General features: G+C 36.6%; 1 protein-coding gene across 2 annotated transcripts in view; it reads right to left on the bottom strand.

Moving 5' to 3' along the window:
• LOC150077509 (sodium- and chloride-dependent glycine transporter 2-like) overlaps positions 1 to 21,543 on the bottom strand; it is a 250,195-nt gene that overhangs the window by 143,878 nt on the left and 84,774 nt on the right. The window contains exon 1 of one of the 2 annotated variants that reach the window (XM_090386056.1): positions 6,163 to 6,385. The exons of the other annotated variant lie outside the window; for it this stretch is intronic. Coding sequence (XP_090242182.1) covers positions 6,163 to 6,288 — 126 coding nt within the window. The 5' untranslated portion in view covers positions 6,289 to 6,385. Of the gene's footprint in view, positions 1 to 6,162; positions 6,386 to 21,543 lie in introns of those variants that run through there. 2 annotated transcript variants of the gene reach the window in all.

Below are 21,543 nucleotides of genomic sequence, written 5' to 3'. Positions count from 1 at the left end.
TTAACGAAGTCTTAAAATTTGTGATCATTAGTCTTGAAAACTGCTGTGGCAGCCATGAATCAATAGAATACCAGCCAAGTATGGCATCACCTTAGTAGCTCATTATTTAATCTCTCTCTCTCTCTCTCTCTCTCTCTCTCTCTCTCTCTCTCTCTCTCTCTCTCTCTCTCTCTCTCTCTCTCTCAGAAAAAAGTAATCTCCATCTCCACACAAAAATAATCATTGAATGGTTGTTTACTTACACCACACTGTAAACAAATAATTAATGTTTACAACCAAATTTGACCGAATGAACGTCTTCCTTTTCCCTATTTCCTACTAACACCAATCTTAGAAGGTAAAAGGAAGCTAAAATCAGGTGCATTTCGTGGGATATTTGGGGATTGGCTGTGATATGCAGTGACTCCAAAATGCGAATTCGAGACCGTTTTGCCAACACAAATGTACTACCTATGGTCAACATATGCGCTGGCTTATCTGGCAGCATTGGAGCTGCAGACTCCTCTGACCGCAATGACCAAGTCAGGGGTTTCCATGGTAAAATTCATTTCTGAGATTCTATCTGTCCAGTATGGGCTGATAGTATCAACTACTTTTAAAAGTGAAAGTCAGAATTACAGTTTTTCATATCTTATAAGGTAAAATAGTCACTTATGTTTTAATATTAGAAAAAATTATTAAATGGTTCTTCAGCAGAAGGTGTTAATATTTAAAATGCAATTTCTTCAGTTGGGAATATCCGAGTGACCTGAATTTGTCTCAGCTTATAATGAATAATTGCTCCAAACTATCCCCACTAATCTCTAATGCGAGGAACAATGATGTCCAATGTTCCTGATGGAAAACATTTTACCAAGCAACATGAACGTTAAAAGGAGTTGACCAATAATTTATCAAATTCTTTGTTTGGACTTTTTTAAAGAACATTGAAGAATTTGCTAACTTTTCTTTCCTTCACTACCTGAAAAAGAAAAAAAAATTATATTTAAAATGTATAAATCCCTAAAGAAATATTACCATATTGCCGGTGACTCCTTTAGTTACAAATAATGACCAGGAAGTTACATTATGTTCGTTTTCTATGTCTCGACTTCATGCTAAATCGTAAAGCACATTCCTAGCTGGACGCAAATAACCGTGTGCTATTTAAATCTCTCAACACCACCCCAGTTCCCTAGATGGCACCCGAACATTTTGGGAGGGTGATGACCTAGCGAGTTGCAGCTAAGTCTGTTTACATATTAAAGTAGCGGATATCCGAAATTTTCAAACGAGAAAAAAAATACACAGCATATAAAAAAAATAAAAATAAAATAAAGCAAAAACCCGTAACAAGAATAACCCATCATAGTAATGTAAATGTCACAATTCTAAATATAATTTACAGCCCATTCAACTTTAATCAAATTTATAAAATGAACGCAATTAATTTCAAAAAATGCCATTAGTTTGTGAGAACGATTTCCCTCTCGCTGCGTTTGTTGCTATTAAATTTGATTAGAAAGGTTTATTTGTTTAAGAAAAGTGGAAATACCAGATATAACAATTCTATTATGAAACATTGCTTTTGGTGGGTTCCCTTTGTTAAAATGAAACGTTCTTTCATTTTAACATTAAAATGAAATCGATTCCTTTGGAATTAGCTTTCATTTTAATGTGTTTTTTCTTTCTCTAATCTGCCAGTCACTCATTCATTCTTTTATTTTTATGTTAAATTGTTCATTATATTTAATATGACGAACTTGAATGACAAGTTCTGAATTTTAATTAAGTAAGTAACTTATTTATATTTCATCTTGTGCGCATTTCAATTAGGATTTGATATTAAACAGTGGGCAATTAATGAAATGATGAGACTATAAAGAGTTTAGGGCTGAAATGATGAGAATGACTGCTTGAGCTTCTCATTATTTTTTTTCTATGGAATTTATGCGCCAATAAGTTAAAGGAGCCAAGATCACCACTGTCGACAATGGTGGAATCTATATTGTCGATCTTTAATCATATGAAGTCTCAATATAGTGTGAGAGTTGGCAGTTCATGGATTTTTTTAATTATTCTGGAAAGAGTTAAGGTTAGTGCAATGGAACAATAATTAAAAGAGAATTATAATCATTTTAAGGAACTAAACGGATATGAGAGAATTAATCAATGGGATAAGATGATTAAAAAAAAAAGAAACAGACGTTAACGCTGGTACACAGGTTTTAAGAAAACTAGGCGAAATATCACCAGAACATAAGACTTCTTGATATCAGGATTGTTAAGAATTCAACTCTTTCTGCTGACGAATCAAGGACAGCATTGAGTAGTGTGTTCGACAGTAAGAGATTTGCCAAAATCAGCAGTGGAAGAGTTAAATTAAGATGCTAATAAGACAGCATTATTAGTTAGTTAGGATTTACCCAGGGGTGGGGGTACGGATGGACAAAAGTTGCAGCCAAAGGGTTTAGTATAAAGAGACCACATTCTGTACTTTACAATAAAGATTTATTTATTTATTTAATATAGCGTGCTCTTGGACAACTACTTCCCTCCATGCCCATTGCTTGAACTCCTTACATATAATTTATAATCTGCTTGTCTCTACCCTGCCAGTCCCATCTGACAGAGAAGAGACAGTAAGATTATAAATTAGATGGTTTTTACGGGTTACAAATGATCTGCAGAAACATCTTAAAGCTTATCTTCAGTTTAAAATGTGGGTTTTATTTGTGCCCATATACAACCCGAAACAAGCGCTTCCCAAAATAGTAGGATGATTATATTTGAAAACATCCGCCTGGAAGAATCCAGGCGGATGTTTTTAAATCAAAATTGAGCAACTCTCAGTTTATAACAGAATCCGATTAAATTCTCAGTAGTCCTGACAATAGGCAAAGTTCGTCCTTCCCATTCCTCCAAGATAGTATCTTCAGACCTCCAGAGTTATCTGTACAACTTTGGTTTATTATTTCCGAACTATAAGCCATGTTTTCAATTCTAGCTATACTAAATGTCAAAGATTAAATTTCTTTTAATAAAGAAGAAGGAATAAAAGAGAATCTGGGATTTTTGATTTCGAAAGATTTTAGCCTGTTATCCAAAAATAGAAAGAAGGCTTATAAGAATGCGTTGTCCATGTGTTTGTATATCCCCGATAATATCCATCTGTACAGTCAGATACAATTTACAGATTATATGAGGGGAGTTGTGGAATATTCTGAAGTGAATATTTTTATTTCAATCCACCATCTTTAAACATGGCTGAACTAAGCTCCATTATTCACGACCAGTTCTTGTTACCTCTTTTATTACTAGGGATGTGTTACTGGCTGTTTTTACAGCCAGTGGATAGAATAATGGAAACATCCAATATGAAAGTATGAAACACACGATATAAACTTCATAAAGCTAAAATTTATGGAAGAGCCACAATTGCTAAGCCACTCTTTACTGATCGCAATGCTAGAAAGAGAAGCACAAAAACTGGGCACTTCTCTTCACACTTTTTCCAACGTCAGGGAGAGTTAGAATTTACATTACGCAAATATCAAAGGAATCACATAATCTTGACTGTCGTCCGCCAACCTCAGATATGGAGGGAGAACAGCAATAGTTTGGGCAGCAATACCTTGGCATTCGTTAGGTCCTCTCATCATCCTGAACGGGCGAGTTACTGCCACTGATTACCTTTATATTCTAAGACCATGTTCGTCCGATGGTGTAAACATTGTATCCCACAAACCAAGCTGTGTTTCAAGATGATAATGCTCCAATACACACAACCAAATTGGTACAATGTTGGTTTGAAACTGGAGCAAAGCTCTCCAGTAGCTTGCACGATAAACAGACTTAAACGTTAGTGAGTCATGGGCATATTTGGAGAGAAGAATGACAAGCAGATTTCTTCCATCTTCTTCACGAAACGAGCTCGAAATGTTCCTCCATGAAGATTGAGCCAATATTCCTCTTAAGATAATTCAACATTCATTTGAATTTATTCCACGTAGAATACAAGCTGTTTTAAACGCAAAGGATGACCCACCACCATAAAGAGCATACTTGTAAGTCTTACTTATCACAGGAATTTCCATTATTTTGTCCAAATCTATATATTTATATGCTTGTTATCGTTATTTCCGGCAAAGCACAAAATGCTAATGCAAGTATATCACTTAATTTTCCTATATCTCTACAATACCTTTGTTTATTTAAATTAATGTCGTGTTGCTGAAGTTCTTTCTGCATGGGGAAAAAACTTTCGCAATGGTTTTCTTTTGTTCTTGATTATTTTTTCTTACCAAACAAGAAGCATAAATGATCTCAATACATTATAAGAACGTTAAATTTTAATTGACAGCGATAAAACTCTTTTATTCTTTGAAAACACGCTAAAATGTCATCAAATCCAAATTAATTGAAATACACTAAACCCTAACCATTACATAAAAATTCAAGGTTCATGTTTCAGTAAATCGCCACAGCTCTTCACTTTAAGTCAAAGTATTCAAAATCATCACGTACAAATAAAAACCAATTAAAATATCACGGCCTCTGTGCTTTTCGCTGTCATCGAGCAAAATTTCATTTTATTAATTTTTTTTTTTCTATTTATTCCTTTGTATTGAGTGGAAAAGCGTAGTAAAGTTAATTATTTAAAATTCAACAAAGAAATGAGAGCGCTCTCTTTGAAAGCAAAAGAAAGCCATTTGGGAATCAGAAGAATTCTAAGAGTGGAATTACGACATAGTTCCTAGGACCAATGTAGGAAAAAAAAAGAATAGAGCAAACATGTGGAGCTTCCTATTCTGCGTCATCTCTTTCATGACAATTTATTTTTAGTCCGAAAGCAGAATGCGGAAATTTAAAGAGCATTTTCATCAAGCTGGAGAGATTCTTCTATGCTCCCGTGTGTAACGTAGAATCTATCAAGTAAAAAAAACAAAAAATCGGGAATGAGAGCGTGTCTGTATAACAGATGGTAGAGAAACTTTAGTTTGGGATGATTCTCTGCTGAGAATACTGGAATTTATGTTGATTAAATGACATTTAATCAGCATAAATATTGAATTCACGTAGCAAATTAAATTTAATTTGTGAAGTAAAATAAGCAAAGATTATTTGCTTAACGACACGACTGACCATGCAAAGTATTCTTATTATAATATGAAAATAAGAATCGAAGAAGTAACACCTACCTGCTGTGGCATAATTATGCCACAGCATAATTCTCGTCGTATTTGAAATCCTTGGTTTCAATCAAGGGCTTTAAAAATAATGCATATTCTTGTCAGCCTGATTTCTACAAATTATAAATATTGATCAGGATTTCAGTGATCGATATTATCGTTAAAAAGAAAGGAATAATATGTAACAGAGCGTTTGGAAATAAAGCTTACCAGGATATATAAAAATGACTGGCCAGAGGACTGAAAGAGTCAAGTAAATAAAAGAAGGAAATACCACAAATTAATTTAAGATATTTAAAATCTCCGTATTAACAAAATTATATAATAAATAAAACATACAATGTATTTTGCATGTTTTATAAAATTAATAGTATATTTTATTAACAAAAAAAAGTGTTAAATAAATAACATTGTACCGAAATGAAGTTGAAATCTAATATCTCAATTTCAGGTTAAAAAATGGAATTTAACAGAGTTTAAATTGTAAAAATAAATAGCGAAACTGCTTAACAGGCGATAATAAACAATAATAATGAAGAAAGGGATAGTTCACTGTGGACATTGCTTCAATTTCTATTACCCATTGAGCAGAGTTCTAAGACTCCAACGTATATTAAAGAAAACAAGGGCAGAGGCTGAGAAATTGCAGAACTGAATACAGAAGACAAAAGTTAATTTCCTCTTCGGTATTTGCGAAAACCTTTTTGTTTGTTTGTTTTTAATATGTAGTGAATTGGATGGCGGCCAATTGGATGAAGTGCTCCCCTTTTATTTGGGTATTCCTCCTCGTACATTCAAGAGTCAAACAGTACTTAGAACCCACAGTTAATGAGCATGCACGCAGAGTACAAGAAGGTTACATAGTAAGAGTCATGCAAATTAATTTAATGCGTGATCTGTCTCTCTCTCTCTCTCTCAACACGTAGCACGTGTTGAGAGAGAGAGAGACGGACAGAATCTACCTATTCTAAAAGCAGTGAAGTCTACTTACGTCACTGATATCATCAGTAAGTCTATTCAACTGACGTGCCTCTGATGCGAACACTAATTGAAGCTTGTCGTTAGCTTCCTTTGTTATCACTACCTCTTTATTATCCTTAAGCCTTGCATTTTCCATATGGCTTCACTTACTATGCCTGCAAATAATTAGCAATGCCTGAATTACGAGTTTGTGGTCATTATACACTCCACAGAAACCATTGCTCCGGATGACCCTATTTCCACACAGTTAACTAGAAAGAAAAGTTAAAATGCCCACACGGTTTATTGCCCAAATCGTTCAAGCACACACGCAGACTCCGAGCAATTTCTGGCACATGTGGACGAAAGGCTCAGGGAGCGTGCGCATGTGTGTGTGTGTGTGTGTGTGCGAAAGTGCGGTAGTCGGAAGTACGCTGAATGAAAAGCACACAATTTTCCTATTGGTTTTCCATGGCAACACTCATAACTTTCAATCGGCGACTTCGGTTTCTTCAATATGTTTGGGTTTCAGCAACAGTTAAGTATGTGCTGTTTGGAAAGGCAGATATTCATCATTGTCATTGATATTCACAGAACTATTTGTTAATCAAAATTCCATTCAAAGAGCACCTTTCAAAGAATAAATTTAAACATTTGTTTGTTTGCTTTTTGCAAAATCGATTGGCAGATCCGAGCTTATTAATCATAATTTTTATTGGTACAACACTATATTTGAGAAATTTTAAAACATTTATTGGCTTCTCACGGCATCTCCTAATCTATAATTTTATTCTTTCAAAAAGTAACTTCGCTATTCTTCTTTTCTCTTCCAGGAAGTAAAAATCAGTAAAAAATCAGCTTTCTTCACCGAATCCATATGTGACAGATGTTTGTCGAATGACTATTCCTGTTGTCCACATCGATCGTTTCCTCATTCCTGAATATTTCATTACTTACAGCCATGAAAGTCCATTTATAGAAACGGAAACTGTCTGAGAACAGATGGAAGAATAAGTTGGTTTTTTTCTTTACTCCAACTGCGCAAGTGTTTGTGTTTGCAGATAAAAGTGAGATGCGAGAGCGCGTGGGTTGAGTTGTTTCTGGAATTTTGAGATATTCAAGTCAGCGTTATTGCAACATTATGAGGAAGCGTGCCAACACCACTGTTTAGTATGAGGGATGATTAGATATTTTCGTAACGGACAGGAAATTTCGCTTCTCTTATTCACCGTCACATTTTCGACATGCTCTTGGACAAATGATTACTTGATTATAATGTTTTCTGTTGGAGATAAAACTTTTCCGAGAAGCATCTAGTAGGAGTTGTACCGGCGTCTGTAATTACTATTATCTTGGAATGATGCAACAGTTACAGATGCAACTGAAGAGCAGTATCAGTATCCAACTGTTGGATATTAACAAAGAATTACTCTATTTCAAAATCCCACGGAGGATTTTAGAGGCAGTTGCCATTTCATTTTCCTTTCTCGTGCTCTCCCCTTCTTTCTTTACCCCTGCTTACAATAACTAACTTTGAAATAATAATTACATGAAATACGCAAGCTTTCACCTTAAGATTCTATTCTTCATATCAGCTTCTAACTTTAGTTATTTTTAGAGAAGAGAAAAAATAAATACAGACACATATGCCGTAGTGTTCCAACATGGCCACGTCTAAGAAGGTGCCCATTATTCTCAGGCAGAAGGAGCAGGGTTCAATAGATTTTTAGAAGGGCTAACTATTCTTCGAATGGAAAAAGATACTCAGACTCGCGATCTATATCTTAGAGGTGACTTCGGTTTTATTATTCTTTTAATATCAAAACGAATTAACAAAAAAAAAACCGTTCATGCCGGATACTTTTTTCCTTGTATATATAAAAATACGCAAAAAGGAAAAATCTTGGATGCGGCATCGGCCATAATCATAGGACCAGTTTGATTTTTTCCTACAGTGATGATTTACAACCACACAAAAGGTATGAGCCAAATTGCTATTATGCCCATATTTTTCATACTTTCGATTTCATTATTTTCAAAAATCTTTAAATTATTATATTAATTTATTCCTGATTTTCTATATTTATGTATATCTGTGCCCCGAGGAATATCTCCCTCTTCAATATTACAATATAAATGGCACATTTTTTTTATTCCTATAACATCTCTCGCTCTATTGATTGTAGAGTTTCGTATGTAGCCTACACACCTGTACTTAAAATGGCTCCTTGCATCTTTTTATTCCAGCAAACTGGAAAGGTACTAATGTTGCATTATTAAAAAGAAATGCCATAACAAAGAAACTGTCTGGGTCAGGCAGACCAGCGTCGTCCTCCCTGACCTACTTATTTCTCTAAAAATAGTTGAGATGAACGTCGTTTATAAATCTAACTACCTTTTCTGTTAAAACAAAAAATATACAACGAAGGACTTCCCCGATTTGAATCAATTCCAAAAAAATATTCAGGAAGCAAAAAAAAATTCTTCTTAGGTTGTGATAAATCCCTTCACACAGGAGGAAGTAGCTCGATCATTAATTTATGCAGCTGTTTATTTAGTGGAACAAAAGGAATTTTCGAAATAAATAATGGTTATTCTGGCTCTGATGTCTCATATTAACCTAGAATCCAAAGGCTATTACGCCTATGTAAACGACCTTAAGTTTAACTCAAGCTCCGGTTCATGATTAAAACAATCTGATAATGCATCAGATTCCATAGCACCTCGAATTGTTGACTATATTTTCATTTAATCAGATAATTTTTATGCTTTGTCCTTAAAAAGGTCTAAGGATAAAATTCCTTCCACATTCTATTAGCTCAAAAATGTATTTATTTATTTCAGTTTTTATTAGATTAAATTAATGCTTTATTTTTCGTTCAGCTTTAATTCCAAAGCTTTATTTGTAATAATTTGATTCTGCCAAACTTGTACCCATTGATCTTTACGTTGTATTGTTAATATTTATGGACACCAGTTTAACTCTGACTTAGTGAAACTCTAATGAAACAAAATATTTTCATTAATATATAAAATATTTGTGCAACTGATAAACAATTCCTTCCCGGACGATGAGGTAAACAAAAGGCGCACTCAAATAACATCCCTTCAAGGCAGAAAACTCAAACAGCCAGATACTCTTGCATGCACTACGCATTTTTACATTTCTGTTCGAGATATTGCAGCTCTGACGCACGCATGACGCCACAAAGAACAGAAAATAGTCTCGAAGACCACTGTATGATGAGCAAACAGAAACTTCATCTGTCTGAACAACGACGGACAACAACTTGGGAGATCTCTATATCCTGTTCGCATCCTCTGACGTAACGTGGCGTGGGCCAAACGTCAGAAACATATACAACGGATATTTTGGATAAACCACGACAGTAATTTCGTTATGCTTGTGCAAGTTACAACTTAGACAGATACATGATCGTCGCTTGTTCCACACCGTGATGATAAATATAGAATAGAATTCCTCCTGCCAGTACGAGCTGGTGACAACAAAGATCAGCCTGTGTGATCTCTCTGAAATTAGAGCATTGTAAATATCTGTGCAATGGAGTAGATGGTATAAATCCCGTATACTCCAAAAAGTATAAATAACAAATCTGTATTCAGTTTTGTAGTGAATAATGATTATCGAAAGATAAATTTTGTTTTTCAGACGAGGAAGAAACTTTTTGTTTTTCTTAAAAAGAAACAGCTTTCTCTCAATTCTTCGTCTTCGATTATTTTGGATATCCGCATTACAGTTTCAAAACCCTGCATAACGCTTTTATTGACCGGTCGTAATGAATTCGCCTTTGCCGGTGACGAACGTCCGCATTTATCACTGAGGTAGATTTCATGGACACCAACTGCAGACACTAACATTTTACAATGATGATCATGACCCACATGATGTGATCAATGGCGCCGTCTGCATGCAGACTGTCTGGTAGTCCCACACCTTAGACGCTCACTTAAAGATACCCGTACATAGCACGCAACAGTGCGTGCTGTTTCCAGAAAACTACCACAGTCTGGCCCTTGTGCAAGGTACAGCTACACATAAACACACGCGCACCTACAAATGCCAAGAAAATATCCTTTTTATATTCGCAGCAGAAATATCTCCACAATTCTCTTCTCAATTGAAACTGATTACATCGATAAAATTGCGGGATGAATAAGAAAACCTGAATTTATAAACGCAACGATCACATGATCTACGACACTCCATTGCACAGTTATTTCATTAGCATTCGGCTGAATAATTTTGATATATTTAAATATTAAAGGGATATACATTTATTTGAACATGAAACAAACGTTATTCGTCCTCCAACAGGGAGAGAAGGAGAATTTTAAGCTAAGGTTTGGGACTTACTTTTGAAATTAGAATGATACGCATATTTTCCTATCATGAAACGTATTATTCATATAATATATGCAACCTACACGTCTCCAAACATTCACTATGAGATATTAACGGTGGCAAGCGCTGCTTTACAATCAGCATTTGCGTGGGTATACTGAAAGGATGTTTGATTAAGCCAGACCATAAATAATATGCTTAAATATCTCTCTTCCATTTAATGATGTCTGTTTAGTATTCACTGTGCGAATATTAGCTAGAATAGGTGAACAGAAACCTTTATCATTCCTAAATAACATGTAGTCCAAATGGACACGTCACTTCTTGATTAAACCAAACACTCGACTTCAGTTAACTAACATTAAACATTTCCAAATGTTTAATGTTAGTTAACTGAAGCAAAGCTTAATTGCTAAGTAATCACAGTCCACGAATAATTGCAGTGGTCTGTAGCAAACAGAATTTTATTGCCAGTCGGATAATAAGTTAAATTTAATAAAATGCATCGTCATATGGAAGATGTTAACTTAACATATTTGGACTGAATCAATCTGAAGTTAAAGTTCTTGCAACCACAAAAGCTGTTACACCAAAATTCTTTGAAACCGATCCTCTTCATTTCACCTTTGATGTGTAAGGTGTCAAGGCAAAACCATATACTCAATAAGGGGTCTCTCTCTGCTGGATGGCAATGCACAGAAAGAATGCAGGCAATGCCCACACAAACGCAGCAAGGTAGTTAAAATAGTGACAGCAATTAGGTAACCAGATTAAGGAGACGAATAACTGAAGATGCATTGAATTCCTATCTTGAGGTCGTCCTATTGGTACTTCGGCAAAAGACAGCGAAGATATTATTATACAGTATTTGCAATTTTCAATTCTAAAAAGAATGTCATAAGTTGAGTAACATCATGGAGAAAAAAGAAATAATGGTTCTGTTTATTAATGTGCATATACATCAATATAGCTGACTATATTATGAAATCAAAGCCGACGTCCTTGCTTTCTTACACAAGTCCTCACTCTAATAGATTATTATGTCCAATGGTTGAAAATATAAATTACACCCATCAATCCTTAGAAGTGATTCAGGGATACTAATACACTTCCTGTTCATGGTTGCGTACCTTTTTTTTTTTACTTACAGAGAGAACATTTCCAGTTACGTATATGACTTGAAGATTATGCCTCCAATATTTTCTTTTACGACCACCCAACAGATTACAGAAACAAGCAGAACGAAACTTCAAGGTCTAGACACCTACTTATCACACTTTTCGTTGTTAATCAACCTCCACAAAGTCTTCATGATTGATATACTCACTAAAACCACAACCATCAAATCTAAACCATACCCTTCAGGATCGCTGGATTCTAACAGTTTTTCGATAGATAGATTTGGGTAATAATAATCGCAAAAATATATTTGTTTGAGGACTTTCGACCACAAAGTACTCTTTGATGACTACCTTGAAGCACTGCACGTAAACATAAACTTTTGCACATATAAATGGCAAATGAAATAACATTTACGCCACATCCGAGGTCCTAACACTCCCAACCACAGCCCATTCAGTACATGTATAGAATGAGCTATTATCCAAGCTGAGGTCTGGGGTCCAGCAGATCACTCTACTCTCCGTATCATCAACACCGATGAATATATTTCAAGATATTCATCGGCATATTCATCGAAAGGTATCTTGGTGTTCTTTTTTGGCGCAAAGGCTACTACGGCCAAATTGTGTCTGTACTCTTGGAGAGGAGAGATATCTTTCGAACCTACAAAGGAATAAGGCTCCTGAGGTTGATGGCATATATCCTATAATTTTAAGGGAGGCGGCAAGTGAGTGCATTGAACCATTGAGGCTAATGATAAAAGCATCACTGGACTCGGGAGTGATTCCGTTGGATTGGAAAAGTGCCAATGTATTTCCCATACATAAGGGTGGCTCTAAGAGTGGTGTGGGAAATTATCCACCTGTCAGTCTGACTTCAATGGTAGGGAAAATCAATCATGAAGACAATGATTAAGGGTGGAATTCAGGATAATTTAGATAGAAATGGAATTCTGAAGGATACGAAGCATGGTTTTGTAATGGAAAAATCGTGCTTAACAAATCTGGTTAGCTATTTTGACAGGGTCCTTCATGAACTGGATTTAGGGAATAATTTGAACCTTGTTTAGTATTAGTATTTGTATTAGCAATAGCCACATGGTGCAAGGAAGCCTATGGCTTATGTTTATTTAGATTTCAGCAAAGAATTTAACTCAGTCCCAGATGAGCGGTTACTATATAAGCTGGAACAGGTTGGAATCACAGGGAAAATCCTTAGATAGAGAGCATGATGGTCTCAGGGCAGGAGGCAGAGGGTTGTGATAGATGATTATTCCTCAGATTGGGGTAACGTAAGAAGTTGGGTTCCCCGGTAATCAATATTAGAACGACTGTTGTTTTTGAATTTCTTAAATGACATCGATGAAGGAATAGAGCGCTGAATGTCTAAATTTGCAGAAGATGTAAAGATCGGTAGAGTAGTTAATGATCACCACAAAACAGAGCTTCTTCAATTGTTGTTGTGATGTTTTCTGCCGCAAGGGCTACATAGGCCGTATTGCACCTCCCAAATCAATAGACTTTGCATATAAAACTGCTTGAGCAGCAGTTAGAAACAGTCATACATTTGAATTTGTTTTAAATAGAGAAAGAATTCCGAGAGATTTGCTTCTTTACCTGCGATGCTACTGAGAGACAGAGGTTGTTGTAGATCTGAAATCAAACTAAAAGACGTTCGTCGGGCGTTGTTGAACAAGCTACGTTCGAGGAGTATATATTTTACTGTAAGTGATTGCGAGCAGTGCGCACACTGAGGATTATAATTTCATGTAAGCAGGTTGTGAGGTGAGTGTGACCAATTCGAGTTATGGCTAAGATTACTTCTTATTTTCTATTTTTTTGAAGGTTAGAAGTCAATAATTTTGGTTCAGGTTTTATTTGAAATAGCTTTTTATTTTTTTGCATTGTCCACAAAAGTGTCTATTGTTCCATGCATGTTCTCCGTATATTGTGTCTATAATCATGGTATGGGAGTAGATCATTTGTTGAGGCTATGTTGGAAGGATGCTTTTCAGCATCATCTTCGGCACATTCATTTCCTGGAATAGCACTGTGGCCAGGGATCCAAGAGAAGATAACAGTTTGACGATGCTCATGTAGACACGTCAGCTTAAGTCTTATGAGCTTTAATAAAGGATTGTTAGGTGAGGAAGTGCTTCTAAAAGCTAAAAGATCACTCTGTGAAAAAGTATATATTATACTTTTATATATTGACAGCAGTGAGATGTTTTTCAGAGCAAGCTTAATGACATCGAGTTCAATAGTATAACTGCAGCATTCAGCTGGAAGCGAAATTGAAACAGTTGTATTAGGGAAGACTGCAGCTGCACCACTCGATCCTCAGACTTTAAACCATCACTATAGATCTGGATAAAGTGGAAGTACTTTTGTGTGTGAGCAAAATGTAGTTGTTGAATTTTAATATTTGTAATAGAACCTTTACCCCATTGCTCAAGGTATTCATCACAAGAAAGTGTGAAATTAGTCCACGGGGAATCCGGATCTTTTGATTCTCTGAGGATATTATCAAACTGAATGTTATGTTCCAGCTTTCTCTTAGATTCTGCAGTCTGGTACCAGTAAGCCGAATTGTTCTGGGTTTATTTGCATAATGGATTTTCACTGCGGATCATGCAGTAGTGGCCAAACCGGATGAGTAGGCAGGCTTTTAATTTTAGCTGAGTAATTCATCAGCAACATCTTCTTTCTAATGCTAAGTGGATGTTCGTGAGTCTCAAAGTAAAGACTTTGAACAGGAGATTGTTCTGTATGCACCTAGAGCTATCCTAAGAGAAGAGTGTTGGATGGGCGCAAAACGGGGTAAGGTGCTCTCCCTAGCTGAGTCATAAACAGGTGCTCTGTAGTCTAGCCGAGATCCAATTAGGGACTTATATAAGTGGAGCAGGGTATAACGATCTGCACTCCAAGATGTACAGGAGATAAACGGAGTATATTCATTTTCTTTGTGCAAATATATATATGCGTTCTTAGCTATTTGATGTGCTCCTGGAAGTTTAACTTCTTACAAAAATTAGTCCTAGGAGGCGAATACTGTTTACGATTCGTAGAGGGCGATTGGCCAAATGCAACTCAGGTTCAGAATGCATTCTGTGCTTTGTGCAGAAATGTATGGCTGTAGATTTGGGGCTTGACAGTCTGTATCCATTTTGTGTCATACATGAATCAATGTTATTTATGGATATTTGTAGATGCCTCTCGATATAATTCATATTCTGGGAATGGCAGGATATGGTAAGATCATCTGCATAGAGATACGAGTCAACGGTGTTGGGAATGCGGTTTGTGATATTGTTCATTCGTATTGAAAACAGAGTGGCACTAAAAACAGAGCCATGTGGGACTCCTTCTTCTTGTATATATGTTGGAGATAAAACCTGCAGGTATCTAACTTATGATATTAGGTTCCCGCGTAAATGATTACATCTACCCATATATTTGTTTGTCTGTAAATTTCGTGTTCTCTGGTCGATTTTCCTGTTTTCTGGACGAAAAAAAACCAATTTCTGGGGTAAAGTCCTTGCTACCTACGCCTGGGACTGACTAATTCAGCCAAGGGGTGAAAAAAACCCACTAAAGCTCCTCGCGTCATCGACGGGATTCGAACCCGAGCCTTTTCCTGGGAATGGCCAATTTCTGGCATTTAAAACATCTTAGGGGGTTCGAGATATATGGCCGAACGCTACAGTCTAAATATCCTACCTTGACTGAATGTGGTAGGTTTGGAGAACTGACAGTTAAAATTATACTCCGGGTAGGAACTAAACTGCCATCTTTTCGGATCATGATCCTCTTTGCCTGAGTGATTTTTTGTTCTTTAAGTTCCTGAACTATTTCATAAATAAATAAATTCTTTATTGCTGATAAGTACAGAACATGTACTAGAGACAATAATACTCATCACGGCGACATGGCCAGGAGTTTTACATTATAATATTGAGATTTATTGGCAAAACATATTTTTTACCATTACATGGAAAATATTAGTTACACAAATTAAACATGTAAAAATGAAATTATAATAATGAAAATATGAGGACTGAACGTCATATGGAGGAAGTTATCCCAGTTCCACCGATGTAATCCACTCGAGGAGCATGTGACGGTATTTGTAGTCGGTAGCCATTTTTTGTAGGTCGACTCCAAGACGGAGCAGTGCCTGAATTTTGGGGAGTGCCTGGGCAGGTAAGAACCGACTACACAGTTTCAGCCGGTTGTATTTGAGGGTTAGTGTGGGCTCTGACCTCAAGGATGGCGGAGGATTGTGCCACTGACAGAAATCCCAGATGTTTGGGGCGTTTATCACTCCTGCATCTTCAGGGGCGTTTAATAAATCCCATTCAGTGATCACTCCCTTTAAAGAATTGAGGGTGGTATGTGGTGTGATTGAACTGGGATTCCATTCAAGGATGTCAGACGTAATAATAGTTCGGGGTGTCGGGAATTGGTGATCTCTATTAATAAATCTTCAGATTAGAGACGTGTCACCATTTTTGCTGAACCCGCGGCATGCTCGAGGCATCTCTGAATGATGAAGGAGGAGAGCTTGCTCACAGGTTGTGTTCCCAGAGAATGTATTATTAGGAAAGCTGGTGATCCTGCCTGTCAGTGTCATTTTCCATTCTCTTCGAGAGAGAGAAGTAACGGTCAGTATCGTATTTGTCGTTTTGTTTAGAGCTCTTTGTCTCAAAACGTGGAAATTCATTTGTTTCCATCTTTGCTCCTTTTAGCCCTGAGGGTTGGTTTATCTCCCAGGTTATCGGCCCCGCCACGTGGAGGCAAGAACGGGGCCACCAGTGATCAAGCGGTTGTTTAAGTTAGTAGCTTTGGTTAGTGATATATATAAAGAATAAGAAAAGAAAGACGGATTGCCTTTCTGGGTTCTTACTTTTGACCTCTAAAACGAGAACCACTTCAAGTAAATAAAATAACAGCCGTACTAGAAAATAAACAAAACTATAATCACAGGAAGAAAATCGCTTGGCACTCGGGGCCAGCTTTTTCAGAGTGACCTAGATATATTTCAGGAACGGTCAGAAAAATGTCAGCTTTGCTTTAATCAAGCAAAGTGAAGTCTTACACCTGGCTAAGAGTAACCCCAAAGTAATTTATACACTTGGTGGAGTTGAAGAAAAGCTAGTAGTGGAGAAAAGGGACTTAGGAGTTACGATACGGTCAGACATGAAGTTCTCCGAGCATTGTAGACAGATTCATTGTAGACAGCAAGGAAGGCCAATGGTATCGTATCGATGATTTATCGAACATTTGCGTGTAGAGATAGGGACGTGATAATCCCATTATACAAGGCTATTGTTAGACCACATTTGGAATACTGCGTTCAAGTATGGAGGCCACACCTAAAGAAAGACAATTTCATTCTTGAAAGGGTGCAAAGACGGGTAGCTCGCCTGGTGAGATCGGCAAAAGGGCGTCCATATGAGGAAAGACTTCGAATATGTGGGTTGCACAGTTTGGAAACTAGACACCTTAGAGGAGATTTGATTGAAGTGTTTAAGGCTCTGAGAGGCATCAGTAAAATGAATGAGGACGAAATTTTCAAGATTATAAATGATGCTAGAACTAGGGGACATAAATTCAAGTTACGGGGAGAAATGTTTAGATTGGACTGCAGGAAGTTTTATTTTAGCCAGCGAATTATAAATTATTGGAATAAGTTGCCTTCATGGGTGGTAGAGGCCGACAGTTTGGGGAAATTCAAAGGTCATCTGGATAGTACTTTCGGGTAAGGGAAGCGCATAGGATGATAGGATTAATTTCCTTTTTATTTATTTTTTATTTCATTTTATTATTTTTATTTATTTATTAATTATTATTATTTATTTATTTAATTTTTGTTTTTATCATTGTTTTGTTCGGATTTTTTTTTTGGCTGGTGCAGCATAAGCCATAGGCTTTCTTGCACCATACGGCCGTTACTAATACTAATACTAATACATTTGTCCTGGAAAGAAACCATCATAAAGTCATTATGCGAGCATTACTATAATAGACCATTCTGTCAAGGGAACAGTGGTTGGCTAATGAAAGGAGCCTTTTATATTTTAAGGAGAGCATATTTTCATGATTTTAATGCTGCTTTTGTTTTTGTTGGTTTGAATTGGGTGTGTGTCATATTTGGGGTATGTTTGTTTATGTTCCAAAATTAAAATCACCAATGTTAATTTTTTTATTTATCTACTGAAGGTACTTCGGTATTTACTGGCATTACCATTACTTTACTTTAGATTCCGTTGTTGGTAATCTAAATGAACACGAGACTCCCAATTGCTTTCACTATAAGTAAACGTTTTAAAGAGATATTTACCGTGTTATACACTGCGTGATCACTGAATTATGACCACCCCTATGAAAACTGAATGCGACCCGTTGACCACGTCAGGTACGAGAGTGCGCAGTTAGTCGACCTACGTAGCATAGATAAGGTGTCAGTGGTTCAGTAGGCAATAAAATTCCGAGCGCGATGGGTAAAAGGAAGAATTTATCGGACTTTGATAAAGGACAGATTGTGGGTGCCCGACGAGCTGGTGCCTCGATTTACCAAACGGCTGAACTGGTGGGGTGTTTGACAGCCGCCGTAGTTAATGTATACCAGGACTGGGGTCAAAATAGTCAAACAATGACCCTACGGAAAAACTGCAAAGATCAGCGAAAGGTCGATGTTAGAGGTGAGCGCCGGGTCCGACGACTCCTACAGGCGAACAGGCGCAGCACTGATGAAGAGTTGACCACCCAATACAACATGGGCCAACCCGAAACAATATCTGGCATGACCATGCTTCGCACACTCTCCCGTATGGGCTATACTAGCAAACGATCCCCTACGGCATCCACTCCTAACCAAGGTTGATCGGCGTAAAAGACTCGCCTGGTGCAAAGAGCATGCAAATTGGACATTAGAAGACTGGAAGAAGGTGTACTGGTCGGATGAACCACGTTATTTACTCCACACCGTGTACGGATTTGGCGTCAACATGAGGCTCTTCATCCATCATGCATGGTATCAAAAGTGCAGGCCGATGGAGGGGTTGTATGGTGTGGAGCATGTCCCACTGGCTGGAACTTTGACCTCTGGTGTGTGTGAAACAAGGTATCCGTGGTCTCCGCTATTGTCAACTGCTTGCTGACTGTGTACACCCCGCTATGTTACACTTTTTCCCGAATGGTGATGGTGTCTTCCAAGATGACAATGCGCCGAGACATCGGGCACGTTGTGCAGGGATGGTTTGAGGAACGCAGTTCTGACTTCCAGCATATGAATTGGCCTCCGAACTTCCTCCCGATATCAATCCCATAGAGCACTTGTGGGACGCTAAGGAAAGGCATATCAGGCATCTAGACACAACAATCATCTCCGTACCTGCATTGCTGACCGCATTACACACGGCTTGGTTGGCCATACCTCCCGACATCTTGTTGAATCAATGCCACGTCGGATACCTACTGTACTGAGAGAAAAAGGAGGACCTACGAAGTATTAGGTAGGTGGTCATAAATCAGTGATCACCCAGTGTATGTATAAACAAAGGCACCTTCTCTCATTAAAATTTAATCGTGTAAAGAACACGGATGTTAGGAATTTGTTATACAAAACACATTTTATTACTCCTTTATATACGGTATTTAAATTATCGAATTTATTTATTTATTTCATCAATAAAAATGATTCACGTTCTAATGGCCAGGGTCGAATCTGGTGGTTCATTCTCTCCCTAAATATTGCACATTGCCTATTCAGTAGTAATATAGAGGCTGCAATCAATAAACATGAGGTGAGCTACAAGTTACCTACAGCAATATTGGCATCGAAATGGATTATCTCCTTTTAACAGAAAAATAAAAAAATCCATATAAGTCTCATTAAGAGTGGTAACAATACTTGAAAAAGCGTCTTTGGTGATTCCTCTATTTTATTTGCCATGACAACTAATCCTGTTTATAATTAGCAATGTAGGAAATCCCTTCTGATTACTTTTATATACTATTTATAAACTCTGGGTCTAAATTTTCGTCGCTTTTGTTATCCTCATTTTCTTATTCTTCTAAGATCACCAAACAGATCAAGTTACCAAACAATTCTCCAGCATTTTTGTCTTATTTTCACTCTTGCATTAATTTTCAGAAAACGGCTAAAATGAATTTATACACTTTCCAAATATGTTCATAACAGCCTTTTGGAATTACTTTCAGCCAGCATTGCACAAGATTTCTATTAGCGTTCGAAGTTAATACGTTTCCATTACACAAAACAAACATTTATGATCCCTGTTACATTTGGCAATATAAATAAAATATCAAACAAACTGAAAGCTCCACAATGATTAAATGCCATTAATATATTCTAATGATTTAAAATTATTTCTGTACTGGTGATTCTGTACTTCGTAGAATGACCATATTTGATAACTTAATTGGTGATTGGATAGTAGTAACTAGATTTGACCAAGTTCTAGATTCCAAATATATGTTTTTAAATTTGTTCAGTTTAATATACAGAGAATCAAGGTTGTCCAATTATACTATAATACTACGAGGTCTCGAAATGCATTGTAATTCAATTTATTTATGCATTCTGTACACGAAGAGTTTTAAAACAGAAAGTAGTATTGGCCTTTCATGCAAACAGTAATTTATCATTCGAGTTTCATTGTTTGGTACCTACTTTTCCATCTTTTGATGATATACAATCATGTCGAAATCGTTCTCATGACAATGACACACATGCATCTGTCCTTTAATTAAGCATTGACTAGTTATGAAGCATCGACTTGTGATTGCCCTTCTCCTTTTTGGCGAATGTTTAATACAGAGGAGCAGCGATCCAAGCGCAAAGCGCCCACACTGCTTAAGAAGAATTATAATGGTTTGATGCCCTGCTGGCCCGCTGCATTCTACGCCTCTGCCTATTTTAGGTGTTCAGACGCCGATTTTAATGTCATACGAACAGAAAAACGAGAGGAACTCAGAGAAACCTTGGTCCCTTCATCTCATTTCTCTAACTCTGGACGACTGAACAAGCATTCGAAAGTTCCTCCAGTATGAGATGGAACCTGCACTCAGACTCTGCAAACTGAAAAGTTAAAAAATCACTGTATGTTAAGGAGGTCAATATATTGGGCTACTTCCAAACAAACAGTACTTCCGGTAAGAAGGGTATTTTTCTGGTTATCATGATCATTTTCATAATGGCCAGTTTTGTCAACTTGTACTATTTGGTGTCCACCCGATCTCTTAGGATACAGACGTAATAGCAAATCGTTGCAGTGATACTGTATGTATTTTTATAAACAGTGTTTGAGTGACTCTTTCAAAAAGACATTATTCATTTATTTCTTGTTATTTGAAGATTCCAATTCTAAAGTTTCTTTATTTTTGAAATAAGAAGCTGTAGACTATTTCATGATAGTAAGAAACATTTTAAGAGTATATCCTTCTCAAAATACAATAGATTAATATCAAAACACAGCAACATTACTTGAATTGCATGTAACTGCCAATCTATGCAGTAGTTTACCATAGTATATAAGAGAGCACAATATAATATTATCTCCAAACATTAACCATTTCAATACGTTCGAGACTTAAAGAACAATTATTGCGTTCTCCTAAACAGCGGTCAAAAGAATTATATTTCGTTTATGGTTACTTGTTAGAACTATTGTAATTTGGTTAATGTTAAATGATACGAACATATCTGAAACTCTTGGTGCTCAACATCCAAATCCTTTGGCAGAAAATGTTTGGTTTTAACCAATAAACATGCTAACTTATTAGTTTAGTTTTCAACGGCATAGTCATGTGGTCTTTATCGTAAGCAAAAAACAATACAAACGCAATTTAAATTAGGAAAGGTGCTCTAGAATAAATTCAAGGCCACTAATACCAATGCAGA

This window comes from Mastigoproctus giganteus, chromosome 12, assembly GCF_048544385.1.
Source record: "Mastigoproctus giganteus isolate SK-2022 chromosome 12, ASM4854438v1, whole genome shotgun sequence".
Lineage (NCBI taxonomy): Eukaryota > Metazoa > Arthropoda > Arachnida > Uropygi > Thelyphonidae > Mastigoproctus > Mastigoproctus giganteus.
The sequence above is the reverse complement of the archived record's forward strand: the minus strand, read 5'-3'. Positions and strand labels throughout refer to the sequence as shown.